Source organism: Quercus robur, chromosome 4, assembly GCF_932294415.1.
Source record: "Quercus robur chromosome 4, dhQueRobu3.1, whole genome shotgun sequence".
Lineage (NCBI taxonomy): Eukaryota > Viridiplantae > Streptophyta > Magnoliopsida > Fagales > Fagaceae > Quercus > Quercus robur.
Genome location: NC_065537.1, coordinates 17,970,529 through 17,982,907, shown reverse-complemented (window position 1 = coordinate 17,982,907; position 12,379 = coordinate 17,970,529). Strand labels below are relative to the sequence as shown.

Genomic DNA, 12,379 nt, shown 5'->3' with positions numbered 1-12,379 from the left:
TTCCTTGGGCTTCCTCAACCCATTTGCTTCTTCTTTACCATTTATTATTTTTGCGGGCCTGCTGACCATTATTCCCACTATTTTGGCCTGCTGGGCTTTGTTTTATTATTTTCTCTTCCCACTTTTCTTCATACTGTTAGGTTTCTTCTGTCATTGGGCTTTTTGTCAAAAGTGGGCATCAACAGGCCTGTATCCTTTATTTTTTTTATCATTAATAAAATTTCTATCTTTATTTAAAAAGAGAAAAAAAAAATCAAAGATGCAATAACTTCCTCATTTTATTTTTATTAAATTCACAACCAAACTAGTTATTGATGAGAAAATGGGCAACAAGGCTTAAAGGCATGAAAAATCAGTTATCCTCAAACAATATTTGCCCCCACAAAAGATACTAAAAGTTTTGCAGCAAACTTGTTACTAAGATAAAACTAAGCCTAAAATACTTCAAGTAGTATTCTTAAGAGAATTCTTTTCAATTTCTATGAAAATGGTAAAAAGAGGTAGTTACAAAAATGAATATAAATCACTATTTATAGCCAAGAGATTATGCCCTTTCAAAAACACTATTGGAGAGTCACTTTGGTCGAGCATAAGGTTCACAAAGAGCATTAGCCGTTTGACAAATCAAAAAATTCATCATCTAAAAAACTGTAGAAATAGTTATTTTATGTATCTCAACCAATCAAGAATTCCTTCAACTGATTGAACTCATAGTCTCAATCGATCGATCTTGCAATTGAGCCAAGAATCAAATAAACAAAGAGTAATGTTCTCAGATTATACATACTTCTACCAATCATAACAAGTTTGATCAATCGAACAGGAGTCGAAGTCCCAATAGAACTTTCAACAACATTTAGAGTGTACCTAGCCACCAAAATGATACTATATGCATGCAAATGGTGTAGGCTAAGAGCCTTGTAGCAATGTAGCACAATTAGCAAGTCTTAGTATTTCTGACATGAAATGTCTAAAATTCAAATCTCCTCTCTCCAAGTATCAAATTATCAAAAAATAAGTAAATAATTAATTAATTAAAAAGTGACCAAGATATAGCCACCCTCAAAGCATTTGAAGCATATGTGTAATGTTACCAATGATTCATAAGTTCAGTTAACACTTCCAGACATTCTCAATTATGATGTCCAAGATGTTTGCCCCAAATATATATATATATATATATATATGTGTGTGTGTGTGTGTGTGTGTGTGTGTGTGTGTGTGTGTGTGTTGGGGGGGGGGGGGGTGGTTGAACTAAATTAAATTAACTAGGGAAAATGATATACACATTTGTGGATCCACACACTATCCAAAATGCACTAAACTCAAGACTTAAAGTTATGTGCATTTTGGGTAATGTGTGAATCCGGATATATATATATATATATATATATATATGAGAATTACTAACGTGTGTTCTTAAAGTATATATTAATAAAACATTTTAAGAAAATTTTTATAGAAAATTGAAATAGATTATTAATATATGCCTAAGGTATAGATTAACCGAACCCATATATATATATATATATATAATAAACATTACCCAATGAACTAATACCCACTCCTAGGGCCAGCCAAGTAACAGGGTTCTTTAGCTGTTGATAAAGAAAATTATGGTAACTTGCATGGCTTTGAATCTCAACAAACTTCTTTGACCAAGCTAAGGGCCAAACACAATCATTCCCATTAATAATAAAAAAAAAAAGGGTTGAACTAAATTAAATTAACTAGGGAAAATGATATACACATTTGTGGATCCACACACTATCCAAAATGCACTAAACTCAAGACTTAAAGTTATGTGCATTTTGGGTAATGTGTGAATCCGGATATATATATATATATATATATATATGAGAATTACTAACGTGTGTTCTTAAAGTATATATTAATAAAACATTTTAAGAAAATTTTTATAGAAAATTGAAATAGATTATTAATATATGCCCAAAGTATATATTAATAAAACATTTTAAGAAAATTTTTATAGAAAATTGAAATAGATTATTAATATATGCCTAAGGTATAGATTAACCGAACCCATATATATATATATATATATATAATAAACATTACCCAATGAACTAATACCCACTCCTAGGGCCAGCCAAGTAACAGGGTTCTTTAGCTGTTGATAAAGAAAATTATGGTAACTTGCATGGCTTTGAATCTCAACAAACTTCTTTGACCAAGCTAAGGGCCAAACACAATCATTCCCATTAATAATAATAAAAAAAAAAAAACAGAAAACTACTTCAGCAAAGTACCTACCATACAATATTCAGCAAAAAAAAAAAAAAAAAAAGGTACCTACCATACAATATGAAGGGTCTCTTCCATTCACAGAAACATGATTCCCACCATTACCCATATATGTCAATAAATGTTGGCTCTCTCTCTCTCTTTTGATTCTTGAACAGTTTGGTTATCTTTTGGGTAATAATATTTGATTTGATCTTCTTATCTTAATTCACTTTCTCTTAACCCTTTTTGGCAGTTTCATTAGAATAGGGATAGATATCCGTAAACATCACAGTTAGGCATTTAGCAATTAGCGTATAAAAAGAAGTGAAAAGATGGAAAAAGCGATGGGATAATGTTATGTACTTATTTCTACACCTTTTTTTTTTTTAAGCACACCTTTCTTTTATTTTTAGGTATGCATTCTATTATGATACGGCATGTGACAATGTTAGCTAGAGATGATTTGAGGAGCTTAAAAGTATGGTTTACATGAGTGGGTTTGGTACTCCTAAAAAAGGTAACCTTTTGGGCTTTTGGAACTCTATATTAAAGTTGCAATAATTAATTAATAAATAAACTTTTTTATTTTTATTTTTTTTCATCACTTTTAAGTTCTAACGAATAGTCAATTAATAAACGCATATAAACATTTCGTAAGACAAATAAAAAATTAATATTTTTCATAATTCTTGACATGATAATTTTTATTTTTATTTTTATTTCTTATAATTTGATAATTACAACTTGGAAAGAAAACTTTGAATTCTAGATGTCATAAACACGATAAGAAATGTAAATTAATCGAGTTACAAAGCTCTTAATTAATAAATTATAATTGAAATGGTTTATATCAACCCACCATTAATATCATTTTTAACTAGAATCAATCATAATTTTTTTTTTTAAATATGCATTTCTGAACTTATTGACAAACAAATGTACCCTTGCAAATGAGGAATTCCACAAATACAAAAACTTTAACGACAAATTTGACATTTGTTGATATAGTAGATGATTTAATAGTAGGTAAAAAAAGAATAATACAGGTGTCACATAAAATGACACAATTTATGTCACTAGAAATGTGATGATAAGTTCATGTTGGGATATACTTCTACCACTCATATCTCACTGTATAAATAAATTGTGATAAAAATTGTGCTTGGTACCAATATTACTTACTCGTAGAAAATGATGATAAAAACTTACCACGTCTTTGTGTAATTGCTAGTTGCAAATATGATCTAATAAGTGATAAAAACTTTAGCCAACAAACCAGGTCCAGCTCATTTGGTTGGGACTAGATACGATGATGTGACCCAAAGTATAGTTCACATGCCCCCACACTGTGTACGAAGTAGTTTATATAAAAATAAAAAATATATGACCTGAGTGGCTGTGAATCTTAAATGGGAGGCCATTGTGGACAAATATAAGGACAGGAATATCTTCCAAGTCGGCTAACATATACAACATCTTCACTCTCAACCCCACATACAAACACACAAGGGCAACTATGCATATAAAACAAAAGATAAAGAGTAATGATAGAGACACAATAAATTTCACAACAATTATTTTAACACGTTTTTGCTGATTCTTATTTGATTTCATCACTTATATTATTTTTTTTATTTACCACGGGTAATTTTTATCAAATTTTTTGTGCCTATCAAAACTTTCTCAATAGGATAAGAACTTTAGTGGGGGGGTTTGGGGAATCTATTCATAAGGCTGCACACAAAAAATAAAAGAAGAAGAAGAAGAAGACTGCCCATAGGCACGTTCTTTAATTGATTGATACCCTTAGTTTCCAGCCTTTGCAGGCCTCTCTACTTGTTTATTCATTTACTTTTATGCACCAAAAATTAGATATCATATGCTACAGTTTAGATAACAATATGACCGTTATACAAGCTCTCTATATATGGGTTTTTTGATATAGATCTCTGTACAGAAATCACAATCTGTGCTTTTCCATTAATTTTCCATGATACTTTCCAGATCGATTTATCTCTCTAAACTTTAAAGACAGCTAAACCTTTAATAGAAACAGCATCATTCAACACATTAACTCTCCATTCCTTTTTCAGCGTATCAAGATAATAGATTTGAGTACACAGAGCTGACGACGACACCAATCATAATAGAGGAAATAAGTTAGGTTCAATAAATATATGTAGTAAAGTTATGAGGGTGATAATTGATGTGAGGCAAATAGCAAGTTTTTTTTTTTTTTTTAATTTAAAAAAAAATGTTAATGAACACTCTTAAGGAATTTGTTAATAAACAATTTTAAGAAAAATTTTATGTAAAAAAAAATTAAAATTTTGACAATTTTTTTCTATTTTTCTTAAAAGTTATGTTTAAATTTCTTTAAAATGGTTTGTTAATAATTACTCTAAAAGTACTCGTTAACATGACTATTTTTTTTTATATATATTTATAATTGATACTTTGGTGAGAGTGGACTTGACATTAGAAATTTCTGCTAAAAATATCAAGAAATGTTAAACAACACAGCTTTTAATACTTCGAATCTGAGTTGTCATAATAAACTAATTCAGAATCTTGGTGGAGCAGTTACTCTCTCTCATCTTGTCGCTTGTTTAGGAGAGGAAAATGATTCAAATAATATAGATTGAAAGGTATTTTTAAACATTCTCTTATATGGCAATAAGCAGAAAGGAATACAATGGTTAGAAATGAATATTCATTTCATTCAACTCCTTCTTATTGATTTATCTTAAAAATGAAAGAATGCAAAATGAAAATGATGCATTGATTTTGATTTATCCATTTTCTAAGAAAATACAAATAAAAGATGAGGGATGTAATAGTTAAATTATATATTTATTTCTTTTCAATTTATTTATTTGTTTTTATGAAAACCTTTTTAAGGTTTATTAAAACCTACAGTTGGTACTTCTATTTTCATCCTTATTACAATTTTCACATAAATGATGCTAACCAAAAATAGTAAATCCGAAATAAAGTGACATAGATACATCCATAAATTAGAGCTTAGTGCTATAGTAATATAGCTCACTTTCTTACTATTTAGATAGAAAATCTATGACTTTAAGATTTATTTTCCAATATAAGAACAATCGTTACTAGTTTACTACAAGTCTACAAGGCTTCTTTGGTTTTATCCTAAATACACCTCACTCCCCTTATCTGGATCCTTTTTTTTTTTTTCCTTAAAAAATTCTAACCACATAATTTGGCGACTTACATTTGCTGCGCTAATCCATTGTTACAAAAATCATATGTTCAAAAGTACATCTAAAAATAGCGACGTGTTTGGCAGGAACATGTCTCACTACTCCAGCATATTACAAAAATCACATGTACAAAAGTACACGTCTAAGAATAGCGTCAGGGAACATGTCCTTATTCACTACTCTAGCATACTTGACAGTCTTGCCTTAATTCTTCTTTTTTTTTTTTTAATATAAAATAGAAATTTTATTCAAACCTAACCTAAGAATATATGTGTATAAAATTCTTTTTTAGAAACTTGAACATTGGCTCTTGTCCCGCCATCCCCTACAAACATTAATTCTTCATCTTAATTATTGACAACATTTTTTTAGCTGAAATTATTGACAACATTAATGTAAACAAAATAAGTAACCGAGAATTCAGTCTGAGAATTCAGTGTTTATTGAAGATTATTACCATGCGTTGAAGCATTGCTAAATGAATGAAACCAAAATAGCCCTTATGAAGTGCATGAAAAAAAGAAGCAATAATAGGATGAGTTATTAGAATATATATATATAGGGTCCAAAAGGACAGTATTGCCCTCTGCAATGACAGAACAATAATCAAATATACAACAAGTGGGTGTGCACGTTATCACAACCCCAAAACATATCTTCTAATGGGGACAAAACAGATTGGGCCCAATGAGACCTGGTCAACCACCCACATCATTCAAAATCTCAAAATCCGGACAACACACTTAAAAAAGAAAGAAATTAAAAAAAAATGAAATAATTTTAATTAGATCCAACGGATAAGCAATAGGTAAAGAAAGGGTCTTCTTGATATCATAGGTAAAAGAGCCCAAAACCCATCATAAGAAAGATTCTAAGCTTTGGGTCTGTCTATGTCTATTATGTAATGATCAAATTGATGTGTATATCTCAATTTCTCAGTTCTCACTATCCCAACGTCATTCATCCAAATCACAGGCGTGTTTTTTCAGCATGCGCAGGCCAATGTAGGTTTAGAGATTAGATAGGACATGGTGTATGGTGTTACGTGACCATTTTAAATACGTTTCCATATGTTAACATGTCCAATTACTGATCACCAGACAAGCTCTATCTTTCTTACATAGCGAGCGTTTGGTTTCAACTGAAACCAATGATCACGATTTCATTTCACGTTTCCGTCTTTAATTTTTTTTTTTTTTTTTTTTTTTTTAGCGCATGAACGGTAAATTTATTGTGCGGAGACAAAAATTACTGTTCATGCACTATAATAATACTGTTCACATACTGTATCAACACTATTCACGTATTAAAAATATTAAAAATGGATCGCACAATACTTTTCACACATTTAAAAATTATTTTACTACAATATTTTCACTTTTACCAACAATAAGCTCAATCCAAACGGACTCATAATAGACAGCGGACAACCAACAAGTTCGAAATGCATTTTCCTTATTTTTGTTTTGTTTAGCCAGTTAGCCCTCACTCACTCCCTTGCACATATCACATGGGTTCTCTGCCTCTCTCTCTCTCTCTCTCTCTCTCTCTCTCTCTCTCTGCCTCTGCCTCTGCCTTTGGTTTCGCAATCCTTGTAGGCCACCTAGAATGTTAAAAGTAATCTTAATTCCCATCCATTCCAGCTAGCCTTGCCCATAATCTAAGCTCAAATATGAGACATTACATGACACCAAGTATGGAGCTAAATGGAATATATGATCCAAGAATTGTGGGGATTTAAAGAAATGAATATATATAATGGTGTACTACAACTATTTTTCATTATATCACAATAATTTTTTTTTCCCGTAACAGCGGCATTAATAATGGCAATTCATTTATCATATCCCCTCAAAGTCAAGATGGGGTGTAACTATCCGCACAATACAAACAAGTACACTCCTGTATAAAACCCTGTCCTACATATTTAAATCCTATACACTAGAATCACACGTGGTCCACATCGACCCAAAGCAAAAAAGCAAGATAAACAGTAACAACATTAATCTACTAGCATTAATTATGCTAATTAAGATTGGAATATATAGAGAGAGGGGTAGCTTTGGATCAGACTGACGTGCAAATATAAACAAATTCGGCAGAGCTCGCTGGCGCTTCTGATCACAAAACTGTTTAAAAAACTTTGGCATCGTTTCCCAAAACGTCCCACGCTAAACTACAAAGTAAAATTCATGGAAAGCGACTAATAACACATTTTAATTTATTAATCATAGCTTAAGCTCTCTCCGTGTAAAGACATCATTAAGACAAATCTTATATCTCCCCCAAACTCTAAATCTAAATCTAACCCAAACCCATAATTATATCTCCTACGCGCTCTCAGAGCGCGTGCTTGCAAACACAAACACAAACACGAACACATTCAGACATGAACAGCAAAAAACAGAGATTCCAAACCTTTCAGATCAAGAACAACAACAACAAGAAGAGCCATCCTACAAGAACCTGAAACTCAGCTACTACTTCATAGATTTGGGTTCCTATTTTTTGTTTTTCCTTAACATTAAAGTTAGCAAAACCCGAACAACAACAACATCAGAAGAAAATCCCCGCATATTTACACGATCTAAAATCAGTTTTTTTTTTTTTTTTTTTTTGATAACTAGAGCAACAAAATTAACTACCAATGTCATGCGGTATTTGCTTCAAAAAAAGAGAGAGAGAGAAGACATTAACATAAACAAGAACAAAAATTTTACTGCTCTTGTCAGATTCGATCGGTGCGGTTCTTGCTATTACTACTATGATAATATGAATGGCCTCTGCTGTTGCCTCCGGTTTCTCGTTTCTGCGGCGACGAGAAAAGCTGTCCGAACCCAAACGATTTAGAGGAATACGGGCCACGGAGCGAACAAACCGGCACATTGAGAACCGGGGTTACTCTCACGTTTGCCGAATAGGACCTCTCCATTCCTCTGTGCTTAAACCTGGGCCCACCGTTGAAACTACTCGGACTGCTCGAGCTTCGTTCCAAGCTCTGAAACACTATCTTCCCAGACGAGTTCATTCTCGGACTATCGACCGATACTCCTCTACTCGTCGATTGGGTTTCTTTCGTAAAACTCCTCCCTGTTCTCACGTTTTTGCCATTGCTGTCCATTTGCCTTGTCTGCTTCGGTTTTACCGGTCTCATCTTCGGCGGGTTGCGGTGGATTGAAATCGGGTTTGGGTTCGGGTTCGGGTTTTGTTTCTCGGAGTCGAGGGAGAGTCTGGGGAGATCTTCGAGCTCGTGGCCGGAGGAGGAAGAGGAGGAAAGCGAGAATCGAGAAGAAGATAATAACGACTCGGATGAGGAAGAGTCTGTGTCTTTTAACAAAGGGAGGCTCAACGACAAGTCGCATGAGGAAGATAGAGATAATGATGATGTGGTGGTAGACTTCGAGCTTCGTTGGAGGAAGTGTTTGAGGGATTTGGTGTTTGTGGTGGACGACGGTGTCGTTTTTGGGTCGGGTTTGGGGTTTGAGTTGTGGTAGAGTTTTTTAAGGCCGAGAAGGTCTTTCCAACGGCTAGAACATCTCGGAGCTTTGGGAGAGAAGAGGTACGGGTCGGTGCTGGAGATCTCGGGTCTCCGGCGGGTTTTTGGAGAATCCGGCGACCTGATCTCGGAAATGGTGGCGTCGTTGACTTGAGGTTTGACCGACGAGAGCTGTAGTGGCACGAGCTTTCCGTCGGAGAAGAGCTCGTCGGCGGGGAGCATGGCCACTGGATCTTCCAGCCTGAACTCGAAATCTCCGGCCGGTGCTTCCAGATCTGGTAGCTCAGAGGGAGGCGCCGATTTCGCCGGCGACGCTTGCGGCTTGGGAGCCGCGAGCTTTGAAGAGTCGTCGTCGCGGCTGAAGGAGATGCGAGGGCTGAGCCAGCCGTAGGTCGCCGGAGCTAGGTCGATGAAGCTCTCCGGCGACATTCCGATGTTGTTTACACATGCTGAGGCCATTTTCTGTAAACAATGTTGGTGAAGCTGTGGTGTTTCAAAAAAAAAACGGAAATGCTATGAGTTTCGCCGGAATCACATCGCCGGAAAATGCAGCAAGATCTCTAGAAAGATTGAGAGAGAGAGAGAGGGAGATTAGGGTTTTTGTGTAGTAGCTCTGTTCTAGGGTTTGGAAGAAAAGAGGTTTGTCGTTAATGTGATTGAAGAGTGAGCGTGAGAGAGAGAGAGTTTATGAAATGGTGTGAAGCAAGAAGGGTACATACATATATAACACTGATTTGCGTGCGTTTTATTACTTTACAGTTTAGATTCAAAGCTAGACTAGTAGTAGGCCCAGTTGGCTTGTAGGCGCTCTCATTCTCTCTTGTTTTTACGTCTCCCTTTCGGCCTCTATTTCTCATTCCTATCTCATATATTATGTCATTGTGACAAAAACCAAAAATTATAAAATTAAAATTAAAAAAAAAAATATATATATATATATATATATGTGGAGCCAGGAATTTGTGGTCTTGACCCATTTTTACATTGGGGCCCAAGGTCCTAGCTGAGGAGGGGTATAGCCGAGGATGTGTAATAAAAGTCCAAGTGGTCTTGAGACATAGTCGAGGGTAATTCTGTCATCGGCATATCCGAGGTCCCCCTGAAAGAAAGGGCAAGAACGGTATGGAAACAGTTTTGAAAAAAAATCTAAAATATCTATGTTAATAGAGAAGGGAACGCTGGAGAGTATAACGACCAAGGACAAAGGGAAAGCTGTCATTACTGCCATTGAATACTCTGCACCTAACAGAGTCATGCTCTTCAGCTTTTACAACCACCCCCAACCACTTTGGGTATGGGCTGATGGGACAAGTATCAGTCCTGAAAAATCGATCCTACACGTGGACATAGGATAAGGGATACAGGCTAATATAAAAGGAGAAGCAAGCAATCCGGAAAAGGGATTGGGAAAAAAGACCAAGAACTAGAGCCTCCCAGACTGCTTCAAGGAGAAAGACTTCTCGAGCGAACACAGTTTAATTCTATATGAACACCACGACTAACCACCGTCCGGTGACCAAGGCCTAGTCTTTCAAACCCACGCTATACAAATGATATTGTTTAGGCCTTTTTTACATACGAACCCAGTATCATTTTAGGTCGTTACAAATTGAGTCCTTACAATTGGCGCCGTCTGTGGGGAGGGCTTGTGTCTTGGCACAGGCGGTGGGTTGAGACAATCCCCCACATCATTTCCAGTAGCCAGTTGTGGTGTCCTAGAATAAAGTTCCACTAGGGGCTATGCTTCGTAGCATCAGTAGCGCAGATGGTTCTAGGGGCTTGGCCGAGGAGCTAATCCCCCTAAACCACGGTCCCACGCCATAGCCGAGGGGTTAATTCCACCAACTACTTAAAAATCATGTTTTGGACAGAACCAAGGTATTGCATAGTCCTCGGACTCAAACCTATGGGGAAACCAACTACTTAAAAAGCTAAGTTTTGGACAGAACTAAGGTATTGCATGGTCCTCGGACTCAAACCTATGGGGAAACCAACTACTTAAAAAGCTAAGTTTTGGACAGAATCAAGGTATTGCATGGTCCTCAAACTCAAACCTATGAGGAAACCAACTACTTAAAAAGATAAGTTTTGGACAGAACTAAGGTATTGCATGGTCCTCGGACTCAAACCTATGGGGAAACCAACTACTTAAAAAGCTAAGTTTTGGACAGAATCAAGGTATTGCATGGTCCTCGGACTCAAACCTATGGGGAAACCAACTACTTAAAAATCAAGTTTTTGACAGAACCAAGGTATTGCATGGTCCTCGGACTCAAACCTATGGGAAAACCAACTACTTAAAAATCAAGTTTTGGACAGAACCAATGTATTGCATGGTCCTCGGACTCAAACCTATGGGGAAACCAACTACTTAAAAAGCTAAGTTTTGGACAGAACCAAGGTATTGCATGGTCCTCGAACTCAAACCTATGGGGAAACCAACTACTTAAAAATCAAGTTTTGGACAGACCAAGGTATTGGATGGTCCTCGGACTCAAACCTATGGGGAAACCAATTACTTAAAAATCAAGTTTTTGACAGAACCAAGGTATTGCATGGTCCTCGGACTCAAACCTATAGGGAAACCAACTACTTAAAAAGCTAAGTTTTGGACAGAACCAAGGTATTGCATGGTCCTCGGACTCAAACCTATGGGGAAACCAACTATTTAAAAATCAAGTTTTGGACAGAACCAAGGTATTGCATGATCCTCGGACTCAAACCTATGGGGAAACCAACTACTTAAAAAGCTAAGTTTTGGACAAAACCAAGGTATTGCATGGTCCTCGGACTCAAACCTATGGGGAAACCAACTACTTAAAAATCAAGTTTTGGACAGAACCAAGGTATTGTATGGTCCTCGGACTTAAACCTATAGGGAAACCAACTACTTAAAAATTAAGTTTTGGACAGAGCCAAGGTATTGCATCGTCCTTGGACTCAAACCTATGGGGAAACCAACTACTTAAAAAAGTTAAGTTTTGGATAGAACCAAGGTATTGCATGGTCCTCCGACTCAAACCTATGGAAAAATCAGCTACTTAAGGAGAATTCTAAGTCGCTCAGTCCTCGGACCAAATACCAGAAAAGACTAAGGCTATGAAGGTCATTAGGAAGATGGCGAAACGCCTTATTACTCAGCGACCCGCAGGGGCTGTTCATTTTAGGTTACATATCCTTGGATGATTACTTCCTACACAGCACTGAGCATTCAGCCATCATCTCGTTCAGTTTGGGGTATACAACCCTTTTTCAGGTCAGTCTTATTGTGCAAGATAGCTTCAATAAGTTCATAATTACATCTTTTTTCTTAGTAAGGGTTTTGGCCCTAAGTATCGTTTTCTCAGGTCGGCATTATTATGCCGGACAGCTCTAATAAGCTCATAATAACATCTTTTTTCTTAGTAAG

General features: G+C 35.7%; 1 protein-coding gene and 1 pseudogene across 1 annotated transcript; both read right to left on the bottom strand.

Moving 5' to 3' along the window:
- Nucleotides 1-7,534: 7,534 nt before the first annotated feature.
- Nucleotides 7,535-7,635, bottom strand: LOC126724659 (small nucleolar RNA Z122; annotated as a pseudogene).
- Nucleotides 7,636-7,864: 229 nt separating this feature from the next.
- LOC126720724 (uncharacterized) lies at nucleotides 7,865-9,692 on the bottom strand. Its single transcript, XM_050423492.1, has one exon. It carries the CDS (start codon nucleotides 9,427-9,429, stop codon nucleotides 8,203-8,205), a length of 1,227 nt encoding a protein of 408 aa, XP_050279449.1. The 5' UTR covers nucleotides 9,430-9,692; the 3' UTR covers nucleotides 7,865-8,202.
- Between the last annotated feature and the right edge of the window lie 2,687 nt (nucleotides 9,693-12,379).

Coding starts and splice junctions, on each gene's coding strand:
- LOC126720724 (XM_050423492.1), bottom strand. CDS start 9,429: ATGGCCTCAGCATGTGTAAACAACATCGGAATGTCGCCGGAGAGCTTC.